This window comes from Rhinoraja longicauda, chromosome 11 (genome assembly GCF_053455715.1).
Source record: "Rhinoraja longicauda isolate Sanriku21f chromosome 11, sRhiLon1.1, whole genome shotgun sequence".
Classification (NCBI taxonomy): domain Eukaryota; kingdom Metazoa; phylum Chordata; class Chondrichthyes; order Rajiformes; family Arhynchobatidae; genus Rhinoraja; species Rhinoraja longicauda.
In genome coordinates this window covers 45058404-45073425 of record NC_135963.1, presented here as the reverse complement: position 1 = coordinate 45073425, position 15022 = coordinate 45058404, and the positions used below count along the sequence as shown (strand labels likewise).

Sequence of the window (15022 nt, the reverse complement as noted above, 5' to 3'; positions counted from 1 at the left end):
TCTTGGTGGTAGAAGTCATGGGCGTGGGAGTTGCTGTTGTAATAGTGTGGCAAGTAACTGCAATGATATTTTTGTATGTTTTTTTCTGCTGCTAATTTCAACAACAGCAGACAGAATGAATGTTTAGGATGATGGATGGTGTAGTAACTAAGTGGACCATTTGTGCTATGTGATGTCAAGCTCCTTGAGCTGTCGGAGCTGCTTTCACCCAGATGAGTTGATTTATGCTATTTAGATGGTGGGAAGGCTTTGGAATGTTAGGAGGAGAGTCATTTGTTGCAGTATACCCAGTTCTTAACCTCCTTTTACAGTATTCAGGCTATTGATTGGGTTGAATTTCTCCTACGATTGTAGCAACTTGTTGCTATTAATACCATTGAACGTCAAGGTTAGGTGGTTAGCCTCTTGTTAGAGATGGTCATCGCCTGGCACTTTGTATCTTGAATATTATATGCCACTTACCAGCCGATGCAGAAATGTTGTGTTAGTCTTGTTGCATGTATGCATGGACTGTTTCCATGTTTGAGGAGTTGCAAATGAATTGACAATATCCACTTCTGATCTTGTGAGATGGAAGGCCAGTCACTGATGAATCAGAGGAACATCGTACAGCTCTTGCACTGAAAACTGCTGCAATGATGTATGGGGCTAGAATGATTGACTTCCATCATCTACAATCATCTTTATGCAAGGTTTGTCTCCAGCCATGAGAGCAGTTTCTGCTCGATGTAAATGGATACAAGTTTTACAAGGACTTCTTTATGCTGCAGTCAGTCAAATGCCACCTTGATATCTCCTCAATTCTGAAATTTGTCAGATTGGTCATCGTTAGAACCAAGGTCTGGAGCTCAATGGTCTTGATGAGGACCGAACTGGATATCAGTGAACAGGCTTTTGGAGAGTAATTGTCACCTAGCAGCACTGTTGATGACCCTTCCATTACTCTGCTGATGGTTGAGTGCAGACTGATTAGATGGTACTTGAAAGAATCCGATATAATCTAACATCCAGATAGTTTGGCCTTTGGTTCACCAAGAAGAATGAATGATAAACGGGTTGGAGTGACAGTTCGAACAGCATCTGATAGTCCAGAAAATCTGCCAATCTGATACCATCAAAGTCACAATGCTGTCAGATAATTGAAGTTTTACTGCAATTAGTCAAATTGGATGGCCTGCTTTTTGGTGAACATTATGTACTAGGCAATTTTGCAAATTATTGGAAATGTCAACATTGTAACAACACTGTTGTGGCGGCTCCCAAGGGTAGGGCCATACTACTACCGACCCCTCGGCACGGGAATGGACCAGTCCCGGGAGGCGGTCCTGGACTCAGGGATATAAGGACAAGGTTTGGGCGCCAAGCCATTCCGGCAGACTAGACCCGTCTGAGATCCACGATACAATAAATATACCTTCCCGAAATACCTGGCTCCTTGCCTTTATCAACACGCTACATTGGTGACCTCGACGGTCCATTCATTAGGATGGACAGAAAAGCAGAATCCGACCGCCCGTCCGGCTCGCAGGCCGACCAGGCCCCAGCTGTCGACGCGGTAGGAATCAAGCTCCCGACCTTCTGGACCACCCGGGCTCGCGTTTGGTTTTACCAAGCGGAGGCCCAGTTCTAGCTGCAGGGCATCACAGTGGATAACACCCGGTTTTTCCACCTGGTGGGAGCCCTTGACCAGGACACGGCCGAAGAGGTAACGGAGTTCCTCCAGGACCCACCGGCCGACGGTAAATATAAAGCCCTTAAGGAGCTGCTGCTCCAAACCTACGGGCTAACCCGAATGGAGCGGGCCGAAAGGCTCCTCCACATGCCAGGCCTCGGTGACCGGCGCCCATCTAGCCTCCTGAAGGAGATGGTCGCGCTGCTCGACGGGCACAGACCGTGCCTGATGTTTGAATATACTTACCTGCACCTGCTGCCGGCCGACATTCGCCTGCAGCTCACCGACGCCTCCTTTGCAGACACCCGGGCCCTCGGCAGGCGCGCGGACGCGCTGTGGGCGGCGCGCCGTGATGACGTCAGTGCGCTAAACGTCACTCGAGAAGCGCCCAATTTTCTCCGGTCGGGCGGGGGAGCTGTGGAAGGAGTGACAGCTACGTCCCGGAGGCCTGCGAGATCGCCCCCGGTGGCCATTGCGGGTCGTGCACCTGCAGTCCCACACCAGCAGGCTCCAGCCAGCACCAGCAAGAGGTACTGGTGTTATTACCACCAGCGCTGGGGTGCGGCAGCCCGACAATGCCGCCAGCCGTGCACATTTCCGGAAAACGCCCGGGCCGGCTACCAATAGTCCCTGCGGTGGCCGGCTAGATTCACCGCCTCTTCGCCTGGGATCGGCGGTCCGGGAGCCGCTTCCTCGTGGATACCGGGGCGGAGCTGAGCGTCCTGCCCCCTTCGCCGCTGGACATTCGTTCTGGGAAGCGGGGGCCCATCCTCACCGCGGCAAATGGGAGCATTATCCAGACATATGGCGTCCGCACGGTCCACATCGTTTTCGGCGCCAGTCATTTTACGTGGCTGTTTACGATCGCCGACGTCTCCCAGCCGTTGCTCGGGGCCGACTTTCTGCGGGCTCATTCTCTCCTCGTGGACGTCAGGCAGCAGCGCTTGGTCCACTCCGCCACGATGGAGCCCATCGCGTTGCGGCTGAATGACCCCATTATACGCCCGCTGTCGTCCGTGGACTCCCATTTCTGCCGCCGTTTCGACCACCTGCACGTGGACATTGTGGGCCCGCTCCCGCCGTCCCGGGGCATCACCCACCTCTTCACGGTGGTGGACCGCTTCACGCGGTGGCCGGAGGCCATACCACTGGCTGATACGTCTACAGCCACATGCGCTCGTGCGTTGGCCGCGCACTGGATTGCTCGCTTTGGTGTGCCGGTGGTCATCTCATCGGACCGGGGGCCACAGTTCACCTCCGAGCTGTGGTCGGCCATGGCCCACCTGTTGGGCGTGCGGCTGCACCACACCACGGCCTATCACCCGCAGGCAAACGGCTTGGTGGAGAGGTTCCACCGGCAGCGCTGAAAGCGCGACTCGCCGGCCCCGACTGGATGGACGAGCTACCATGGGTTTTGCTGGGCATCCGGACTGCCCCCAAGGAAGACCTGGCTTCATCCTCAGCGGAGCTCGTCTACGGGTCTCCGCTCACGGTGCCCGGGGAGTTCGTGCCCTCGTTGCCGGGGCGAGAGGAACCGCCCTCATCCACCCTACATCGCCTCTGAGAGCGAGTTGGCAAGCTCGCACCCGTGCCGACGTCCCGCCATGGGACATTCCGCCCTTACGTGCCATCGGCCCTCCAGGACTGCGCCTTTGTGTTCCTGCGCCGTGACGCCCACCAGGCGCCACTCCAGAGGCCGTATGAAGGCCCGTACCGGGTGCTGGAGCACGGGCAGACAACCTTTGTTTTGGACATGGGGGGCCGGCCGGAGGCCGTGTCAATTGACCGCCTGAAGCCGGCCCACTTAGACATCGACCAACCGGTGCGGGTGGCCCAGCCTCGGCCACGAGGTCGCCCCCCTTTGCGGGTCCCACCGCCTGTCTCTCCAACTGTGCCTCCGCCGGCCCCTCTGTCGACCGATTACCGTACGCGGTCCGGTCGGGTTGTGCGACCACCAGTGCGTTTCGTGCCTCCGGATCTGGGGGGGGGTATTGTGGCGGCTCCCAAGGGTAGGGCCATACTACTACCGACCCCTCGGCACGGGAATGGACCAGTCCCGGGAGGCGGTCCTGGACTCAGGGATATAAGGACAAGGTTTGGGCGCCAAGCCATTCCGGCAGACTAGACCCGTCTGAGATCCACGATACAATAAATATACCTTCCCGAAATACCTGGCTCCTTGCCTTTATCAACACGCTACACTGTACAGATTCTGTCACATTTTTCAGTTGTGTCTTAAATGATGGGGAAACTTTGAGTCGGGACCTGTGTCACATGATACAGAATATCCTTGCATTTAGGTGAGTATCATGGTATTCTTTAGGATGTTACACTAGGATTTGGTGGTGGAAATATCGTTGAATTTCAAGGTTAGATGGTTTATCTGTTTTTAAAAGGCGCAATGTTTGGCCCTTCACCATGATATAAGTTGGAGTCCCCATGCTGTCTTGGGAAGCACGAGTGTGCATTATATTTACCAACAGTGTTAATTTTAAGTACAATGGAAAAAAAAGTTTAACATTTTAAAGAAAGTTATTCAAAATGGCGCTGAAGTGCAGAATATTGATTGGTTGTCCTTAAACTTTTCTTCAGTTTAAAAAATCAGCTGTTTCAGTTTTTTTAGAAATAAAGTCAGTCCAATTTGATTAACACTGATTCGATGGTGAATGTCTAAACCTATTTAAATTCATTTTGTTAGGAGAGCAGTGGAAGATGCAGTGGAGCCCGAGCTACAAGGAATAACAGTTTATGTTGCTCAGGACTGTACGGGTGAGTGCCATGGTATGGTAATGAGGAAAGCTGGCTGGGCATTTTGCCCAGTTCTGCCAGTCATTTGAAATTGATGATGCCAGGCAGCATTTAACATTATTGAACATAACTCGTGTTTGATTTATTAAGAGTCAATGCTCTTGTGTTTTACCGGAGCATAATTTTAATCCTTTTTGTTCACTGCTGTCAATTTGGAATGAAGATCAAGGTGGTTGTGGCGGCATATTTATTCCTGTATAAACAATGTCATTGTTTTAGTAAACCACAACTCCCACTTTCACTTTGTATAAATACCGAAAAAGGTTGAACTGTGCAATGGGTAAGGCAGCATCTGAATTAGAAAGAAAAAGATGGGTTAACATTTTAGAGATATGGGATTGAAGAGCACAAGATTACGACAGCACAAGAATACAAATGTAATAACATATTTTGCAAAAAGACAAGACTTTATGTATTTGTCTGTAGGTTTATGGATTTATATACAATATCTCCATCTTAGAAAGATGGTGCAAAGGGTATTAAGCTTCAAAATGTCAATTTAGTCAGGCATATAAAACATGAGAAAAGCGACGGCCTTGATTTTAATCTGTCCTGCCAGACAACCGGTAGGTGCGTTTAGGTCATATTCTCAAAATCTCTCAGTCTGAGCCGCTTTATTTATTTATTTATTTGCTTCTGTGGAGCATGAAGCAGTGTGTGCTGTGAATTGAGCCTCTGATACCTGCTTGCCTTTTCCAGCTAAGGTTTGGGTATCATCTTGAGGTTTATATCACCTTGTGATCTTTTATCATCTTTTATTTATTTGCTAATTGATTGCACTTGTCTTGGTCTCTTTATAAATGTCAGGAAAGACATTTTATATTAATTTGAAGTTAATTATTTTGCTTATTGAATGGAATGAATAGGGATGGACTGTGATGTGTCATGGTATGTTGTGTGAAGTTATTTAATGTTTTAATAGTGTATTCTGAAACATTTGAAAATAGAAGTTTTAAAATGTTCACATAATTTGTGTAGTATTTGAGAGATAAGCCTTATTTCCTGAATCATGGCTTAAAGTCCTCCTTGAGGGATGAAAATTTGATTCTGTTGCATGAAAATGCCCAATGTGAACTGTGTCCAATCTCAACACAAACTAGAGTACAAAACCAAATTTAGTTTAAAATTAGAACCGGGAAATCCATTGGCCCAGTTTTGGTTGTCTTAATTTTGCTACATGACTCTCCTAACACTGTTTTAAAAAAAGCTGTTGAAAGATTGTAAAGTTCATTCATGCCCATTTGAAAAATATGTTATTGGTTTTGTAACCAAGGCTCATTAATGAATACAAACAGCGCTCTTCCACCCACTGGGGTTTGGATGCACGCTGCATGATGACAAGGATCTGGTTGATTGCTATTGATGGTTGGAGCAGGGAGGGTGCAGAATAGTATGTGCAACAGCTGCGATCTCTGTTCAGGGACACTTCTGGCAGGAAATTGTCTGGGTCTTGTCTATAAGGACATGAGTGCACTCTCTGAATGCTTCCACTCTGGGGAACCTTGCAATGCAGTCAAAAATTTTGAATGCTTGTAAATAATGGGTAAGTAAACAATGTGGGTGGAGCACACTTGCTGCCAACTCTTGGGATGGGAAATAGACCAGAGACTATACTATGAGAGCAGAGCGAGAACATGCTTAAGCTTTAAAGTCACAGACATTAGTGAGGACCAGCTCGTGGAAGGGTTTCCTGTGTGAACATTCTCTTAAGAGACATGTGGGTAAGAGGATTGCTCCTGGCTATGCATAGGTAGATCATGTTGCTGGGTGTTTTCCCTTCTCTCTCCTCCTCCCCTATAGCTTTTTCCTTTTCTTTTTGCATTTGTTGAACTTTGAGTAGCTTATTCATTTGCAAAACTCTGAGGCATACAGCACAGAAAGGGGGCTTTTCGCCTGACTTGTCCATGCTGACCTTGCACCTTAGTTGCCTTGCACTAAACGTTATTTCCTTATCATGTATCTATAAACTGTAAATGGATCAATTGTAAACATTTATTGCCTTTCTGCTGACTGGTTAGCACGCAACAAAAAGCTTTTCACTATCTGACACATGACAATAAACTAAACTTAAACTAAATGTTGTTATTGTACCAGTTTCAACTACCTCCTCTGGCAGCTCACTCCATATAGCCATCACCCTCTGTATGATAAGGTTGCCCCTAGGGTTCCTACAAAATCCTCCCCCTCTCACCTTAAACCGATGTCCTCTGGTTCCTGATTTGCCTACTCAGGGTAAAAAAAAACATTCACTCCCTCTATTCCCATTGTGATCTTGTTCACCTCTATAAGATCATCCCTCAGCTACCTGCCCTCCAACAAATAAAGTCCGAGTCTGCCCATCCTCTTCCTACAGCTCTAGCCTTCATGTCCTGGCAACATCCTCTTAAAATTTCTCTACACTCTTTTGCACTTGATGACATCCTTCCAACAGATGTTAGACTCACTGCCTATAGTTGTCAGGCTTTTCTTTGCAGCCCTTCTAAAATAAAGGTACAATATTAGCCACCCTCCAGTCTATTGACACCTCACCCTTAATGATAATTCAGATATCTCAGCCAGGGCGCTTGCAATTTATTTTCTAGCTACCCACAATGTCTTTGTATATATTTGGTCAGACCGGGGAGATTTGTCTACCTGCATGCACTCGAGGACGTTTAGCAGCTCCTCTACCATAATATGGACCATCCGCAATATGGACTGTCCCAAGTTCCCCAGTCTTCATGTCTTTCTCCACAGTAAGAACATAGGAGAAATACTCATTGAGTATTTTGCCTGCGGAAGCAAATAACCCCTGCGGCTCCACACAGAGATGACACTTTGGTTCCTGAGGGGCCCTATTTTCTCTCTAGTCACTCAATTTCCCTTAAATTATGCTATCTGTGTTTGTAATTTATCCATTTTTAAAAGATTAAATAATGTTTCTACATTAACAGAATATGAAGAATAATGTCATATCTGAAGTCATTTAGTTGAATCGATATTTTTCAATTCGTGAGAAACCTAGTGAGAGCCAAATTGAACTAAATATGGGCACAAAAGTTTGATTTCCAATTGGCTGGGGAAGGCAAGAAATGAAGGATGCATTTTCAAGGGAATACAGCATGTTGCCTTAATTTTTAAATTGAACATAAAGTAGGTGCAGGAAAGCAGAAGAATATATTTGTAATTTTTTTAAGAACAAACTATAACTAATGTGTTACACTCTTTTTAGTTTATATTGCTGATGTAATGGAAAAACATTTACAAACCCATGAACATGGAATGCCAAGTTCATCAGAAAGAAATGCTGTTGTTATCCTAATACCGGTGAGACTTGGTGGGGAGAAGGTCAACCCTGAATACAAAGAGATTGTAAAGGTAACGGTGATAGAAAATCTTTCCATCATATTTAGATGATTCTTTGCTGCTTCGTTGTAACTTTTTCATTTTAGTCTCAAATCCTATAATATTGACCAGGGTCATCTTAAATTACCAATGGTGAGGAAATTCTACATATTTTAAAACAATTTTTGATTTATACTGATGTTGTGGTTCCAGTAAGGCTCATCCTTAACCAAAGAAGTAGAAACATTGGCTTCCTGCTGCTAATTATTCTTGAGTAAATTCTGCCAAGTACTACATTTGTATTTAAGATTGATGAGATCCAGATTTGTTTTGGTTGTGATGCACTCCATTGTTACAAAGGCCTCAATGAAAAGTATTTGTATTTGGGGGAGGTGTCCTGAAACCTATCTACTTCTATATTAACCTTAATAATGTCATTAAACGTAGAACAGCGCAGCAAAGGAACAGGCCCTTCAGCCCACAATGTCTGTGCCAAACATGGTAGCAAGATCATCTTTTTTCTACCTGCACAAAATCCATATCCCTCCATTTCTCTGCATGTCCTTATGCCTATCCAAAAGCCTCTTAAATGCCACTATTGTATCTACCACAACCACCAACAATGGCAGCATGTTCCAGGCACTCAAAACCCTGTGCCCCGTACATCTCCTTTAAATTTGCCCTTCTCACTTAAACCTATGCCCTCTAGTTTGATGTTTCCATGCTGGGGAAAAAAAGGATTCTGACTGTCTACCCTATATATGCCTCATAATTTTATATACCTATCATGTCTCCCCGCAGCCATTGGCGTTCCAGAGAAAACAATCCAAGTATGTCCAACCAAAGGCTTGCCTTAGCTAACTTGTATCTAATGCCCTCTACTCCAGACATGGGAAGCAGTTTTGTTTGGGATTGGGGTGCTCAAAAGTGCAAGGTGACTAATGATGCTTTTGAATGGTTATGACTAGGGAGTGGAATAATGGAGTTTTTCTGAAGTGTCTGAAAATTTTTATTCATCACTGAAAATTGATCTATGAACTGCCTCTGCTAGGTCACATCCTCATTTTGTACGATTTAGTACAGAGATTTGCGTATTTGTGACTTACAAATTAGACTTTTTCTCACAACCCATAATGAAAAATTAGAACTTTCTAACAATTTGGAACATGGAGCCATTTTGATTTTGCTGTTTAACTTGCAAGAATTTATTTTTTGTGGGGGGAGGGTAATTTTTCATGTTTTGAATAGTTAATTATTTTAATCCATCTTTTGTGCAAACAGTAATTCAAGTCGGGCTTTGAATTGTCTGCTGCATTGCTTATAAGTACTGATCCAAGAACAATCACTGCTTAAATCTCGTCTGGACCGGAGAGCCCAAATAGATTTTCATTTTTTGTTTGGTAATTTTCTGACCACTAGAACAGTAATATTTTGACAAAAACTGATCAGTGGAGATTGAGCAGATGGAAGTCCAATGAACATAGCAAGTTACCTTAACCTTCCAATTATTGAACTTCTTGCACTAGGTCAGTTTAATGACCTTTAGTTATTCTACATTTATGAACATATCAAATTGCAGAGACTATCAGAGGAAATAATTGTTTTAAAAGTTATATCTCTACAAAATAAATACCAAGTCTGCAGGGCTTTTTTTTACAAAAGCAGCTTTCTATTTTGCTATTTTAAGTGTTAGATTTAATTTCATTGTTCGCAAACACTTAATATCTATTGTTTAATCTTCACGTTAGTGCTTGACTTGATCATATAGAAAATGTGAGTCTGGTTCTCGATACAAATATTGTCTTGTACATTTATATTTTCTAGCTTCTATCCCATCCATGCATGCTTTTTTTTTTCCTACTCTAAACCTGCTGGGAGTGAAGCAAACAGGTTGAACTATGACAGTGTGAATAAGAAAACTGTCCGTTTGTCTCAGTAAAGTAATCAAGACTCGTCGTTTGTATTCTAGTGAACTCGAGTCAGCCTAATGTTCAGTGCTGGAGTAACTCAGCAGATCAGGCAGCAACTCTGGAGGACATGGCTCCAAAACGTCACTGATCCACCTCCAGAGATGCTGCTTGACCCACAGAGTTACTCCAGCACTTTATGTTCTATGCAAGATTCCAGTATCTGCAGTTCCTTGTGTCTTTCAAGACACCCGAGTTGGGCTTGCCTATATTCAGTCAATTGACTTCCTCATGAAGCAACTTGTTATGTAGACTGACTTTTCCCCCCCTGTCCCCACCCATTCCCCTCCGGTTGAAAGCTTTCTCAAAACAGCCTGCAGACACCTGCTTTGCTCATCTATTTACTCAGCTGAGCTTTTTTGAATAGATGGTGAAAGAGAAACAGCATGGAAAATGCTGACTAGCAACTACCCATTACACTAATCTTATTAACCATAAAAAAAAAATCTTCCCACACTAATCAATTACTCACAGATACCACAACTTACCCACACACCAGGGGGCAACTTGCACATCTTTGGGAATCAGAATATGCAGAGGAAACCCACATGGTCACAGAGAACATGCAAGCTCCTCACACACAGTACTTGAGGTCAGGACTGAACACAATTTCTAGCATTATGAAGCTACAGTTCTACTAGCTGTGCCACATGCAACTCTGCTCTGTAGACTGAATATTTGTTTATTTGAATTTTCACTGAAATTACTTGTAGCATTTAAAAAAAAATCATTACAACATCATTGAATGATGTTATAATAGAATGTTGTTTTGAGGATGTGTTAAAAGCCTCCTAAACCATGTAATAAATTACCCATGCCTTTGGCCTTGAATTTATCCACATGATAAGTTTTTATTGCACTTCACTTAACAAATGAAAAGAGTGCTAACTAAGCATGCTTAGCAGGACAGGTAATAAATACCTTGAATGTTTCCAGAGTCAAGGCTGTTCAGTCATTTAAACAAACTGTTTTTATGTTCTTTATAGAGATTTTACAATGAAAGACAAAGTTAACAGCCAATTAAATACTTGTGTGTTTGTGGCCATTAAACACTGTTTGGAATTTATAAATACCGAAGTTAAAAACTCACTCCTGTTTTCTTTTAAATAGCAATCACCTTTATGGTTCAATAGAATGCATAATATCTCAGGAAATTAATCAACCTTGCAGATTACCAGAGTCTCAGGTTCTTAAATTAGGCAACATCATTCAGAATGATAGAATTGGCCACGGTTACACAGACACATTGCTGGTGCAGACATTAGTTCAGGATATAATCAGGTTTAGCCATGGTTGTGTTTTGAAGTCTTTTTATTGTCACTGTTTAGTCTAATTTATATTTTGTGTGTTGTCTAAGTCTATACCTGTGATGCTGCTGCAAGCAAGATTTTCATTGAACCTGTATCTATTGTACTTGTGCATAGGGTAATGAAGGTAGACACAAAATGCTGGAGTAACTCAGCGGGTCAGGCAGCATCTCGGGAGAGAAGGAATGGGTGATGTTTCGGTTCGAGACCCTTCTTCAGACTGATGTCAAGGGAGGGGGCGGGACAAAGATAGAATCTAGTCGGAACTGCTTGTAGTGAACTGCTGACTGTCTTTATTTTCATTGTGATTATTGTCTGGTTAGGTTATTAAAGGTGGGAGCAGTTTATATATATATATATATATATATATATATATATATATATATATATATATATATAAACTTTAGATAGTTCCTCTGTCCCTCCCTTCACCTCCTTCTTCCCAGATCTCCCTCTATCTTCCTGTCTCCACCTATATCCTTCCTTTGTCCCGCCCCCCTGACATCAGTCTGAAGAAGGGTCTCGACCCAAAACGTCACCCATTCCTTCTCTCCCGAGATGCTGCCTGACCTGCTGAGTTACTCCAGCATTTTGTGAATAAATCGATTTGTACCAGCATCTGCAGTTATCTTCTTATATTATATATAATATATATGTACTATAGCAGAAACGTGCCTTACTTTCTTTATATTTAAAGTGCCTTGCTGTTGATGTGCCGTGTTATATTATGTTATTTTATGTTATGTTAAATGTTTTTGTATGCTATTTGATAAAGCAATAAAAATAATATATTTTTTTAAAGAATGTTGTCGGAGACAGGAAGACTAGTGGGAGAACTGGGAAGGGGGAGGGGATAGAGAGGGAAAGCAGGGATTATCTGAAGTTAGAGAAGTCAATGTTCATACCGCTGGGATGTAAACTACCCAAGCAAAATATGAGGTGCTGTACCTCCAATTTGCGCTGGGGCTCACTCTGACAATGGAGGAAGCCCAGGACAGAAAGGTCAGATTGGGAGGGGGAGTTGAAGTGCTGAGCCACCGGGAGATCAAGTAGGTTTAGACGGACTGAGTGGAGGTGTTCAACGAAATAATCGCCGAGCCTGCACTAGGTCTCGCCGATGTAGAGAGGTTGACAAAGGACAACAGAAGGTAACAAAACGGGCAATACGGGCTGAAAAGATGAAGTACGAGGGGAAGCTGGCCAAGAATATAAAGAAGGACAGTAAAAGCTTCTTTAGATATATTAAAATAAAAAGAGTAGCAAAGTCAAATGTGGGTCCCTTGAAGGCAGACACGGGTGAAATTATAATGGGTAACAAATGGCAGAGGAGTTGAACAGGTACTTCGGATCTGTCTTCACTAAGAAAGACACAAACAATCTCCCAGATGTACTAGAGTACAGAGGATCTAGGGGGGTAGAGGAACTCAAAGAAATTTGCATTAGTCGAGAAATAGTATTGGGTAGACTGATGGAACTGAAGGTTGATAAATCCCCAGGGCCTGATTGTCTGCATCCCAGGGTACTCAGGGAGGTGGCTCTAGAAATATGGACGCATTGGTGATCATTTTCCAATGTTCAATAGATTCAGGATCAGTTCCTGTGGATTGGAGGATAGCTAATGTTATCCCACTTTTCAAAAAAGGAGCGAGAGAAAAAACGGGGAATTACAGACCAGTTAGCCTGACATCGGTGGTGGGGAAGATGCTGGAGTCAATTATTAAAGAGGTAATAACGGCGCATTTGGATTGCAGTAAAAGGATAAGTCCAAGTCAGCATGGATTTATGAAAGAGAAATCATGCTTGACTAATCTTCTGGAATTTTTTGAGGATGTGACAAGTAAAATGGATGAAGGGGAGCCAGTGGATGTAGTGTATCTTGACTTTCAGAAAGCCTTTGATAAGGTCCCACACAGGAGATTGGTGAGCAAAATTAGAGCACATGGTATTGGGGGTAGGGTGCTGACATAGATAGAGAATTGGTTGGCAGACAGGAAGCAAAGAGTAGGAGTAAACGGGTCCTTTTCAGAATGGCAGGCAGTGGCGAGTGGAGTGCCGCAAGGCTCGGTGTTGGGGCCACAACTGTTTACCATATATATTAATGATTTGGATGAAGAAATTAGAAGTAACACTAGCAAGTTTGCGGATGACACAAAGCTGGGTGTCAGTGTGGACTGCGAAGAGGATGTTAGGAGGTTGCAGGGTGACCTGGACAGGTTGAGTGAGTGGGCAGATGCATGGCAGATGCAGTATAATATAGATAAATGTGAGGTTATCCACTTTGGCGGCAAAAACAAGGAGGCAGATTATTATCTCAATGGTGTCAGGTTAAGTAAGGGGGAAGTGCAGCGAGACCTGGGTGTCCTTGTACACCAGTCACTGAAAGTTGGCGTGCAGGTACAGCAGGCAATGAAAAAAGCAAATGCATGTTGGCCTTCATAACGAGAGGATTTCAGTATAGGTGTAAAGAGGTTCTTCTGTAACAAATATAATTTTAATGGATGACTGCCAGAATTCACCCCATTACAGCATAATTAGGATCTTTGAGAGACAAAATCAGGAAAGAAGTATTATTTCACTACACCCTAATTTCTTCACAATCTTTTGTCACTCCATCAATGGAGATTAAAATCAAAAGAAATATGAAAAGACTTGCCATTTTGCTATCACTGGTTATACATTTCCTGTACAATCATTACCAATGTTTTGTATTCTCCACAGCTTTATTGTCAATTTTTTATGACTTGTACCATAAATCTATTGTAAACCAAATGCAAAATAATTGTGGGGGTTGAATATTGTTTTCCAATTTAGAAAAGATATGATTGTAGAGTTGTCATTAAAAAAAAAAGTAGAACATGTTTTAACACAGTTCCTTTTTTAAATAGGGTGTATTGAGTCTTGAGTTCTGTGTTGGAATTATTGGTGGAAAGCCAAAGCAATCTTTCTACTTTGTCGGATTTCAAGGTTTGTATATTTTGCAATTGGTGTGGATTTTTTTTTCTCCAATGACCACCAATGTAATTATGTATGTTGCCCTTCGATTTGGTTGCAAATTGTAATATATTACAATGTTATCAGTGATGGAAGCATTGAGATATTATTGTCCAAAAATCTGTAAGGAAATATGGCAGCCTTTCTAAGGTTAAATAATGGAACATTGAACAATACTGTCTTGGGCCCTCCAGCTCACAATGTTGTGCTGAATGTGTTGCCAAGTTAGACTAATTTCTTCTGTCTGCATTTGTTCCATATTCCTCCATTCCCTGTCGAGCCATGATCCTATCTAAATGACCCTTAAATGCCACTATCATTTCTGCTTCCATCACCACTCCTGAAAGCACGATGCAGGCATTCACCACTCTGTGTTTTAAAAATAAACTTGCCCTGTCCATCTCCTTTAAACTTCTGCCCTCTTGCCTTAAAGCTATGTTCTCTCATATTGGGCGTTTCCATCCCTGTAAAAAGGTTAAAAGGTTCTGACTGTCGACCCTACAATATCCCTTTCATAATTTGATGGTTCGAACAGGTCTCCCCTTATTCTTTAATATTTTGGAGAAAACAATCCAAGTTGGCACAAGCACTCCTTGTGGCTAATACCCAATACCCAATAGCATCATGGTAAACCTCTTCAGGTTTCATGGTAAACCCTGTCCAAATCCTTCTGCATTTACATCCAAACCTTTTACATATGTCACAGACAACAGGGGTCCCACATCCTTCCTGTACTGGGGTGACTGGAAAAAAAGTTGCAACATGACTTACTAACTCTTAAAAGCAATGCCCTGATCAATGAATCTGTCCTGTGGTATGCTTTGACAGTTTTCTTCAGTGCCCACAACTCCACCAAATGTTGTGCCACCTGCAAATTTACTAATCAACTTATCTATACTTTTGTCTGCCCATTGATATACACCACAAAATAATGAGCACATATTGTTGTGGAA

General features: G+C 43.2%; 1 protein-coding gene across 4 annotated transcripts in view; it reads left to right on the top strand.

The window, feature by feature from the left end:
• Positions 1-15022, top strand: part of atg4c (autophagy related 4C, cysteine peptidase) — a 68795-nt gene that overhangs the window by 41961 nt on the left and 11812 nt on the right. For all 4 annotated transcript variants that reach the window (XM_078408020.1, XM_078408021.1, XM_078408019.1 and 1 more), the window contains exons 6-8: positions 4371-4441; positions 7692-7837; positions 13964-14042. In XM_078408020.1, coding sequence (XP_078264146.1) covers positions 4371-4441; positions 7692-7837; positions 13964-14042 — 296 coding nt within the window. The remainder of the gene's footprint in view (positions 1-4370; positions 4442-7691; positions 7838-13963; positions 14043-15022) is intronic.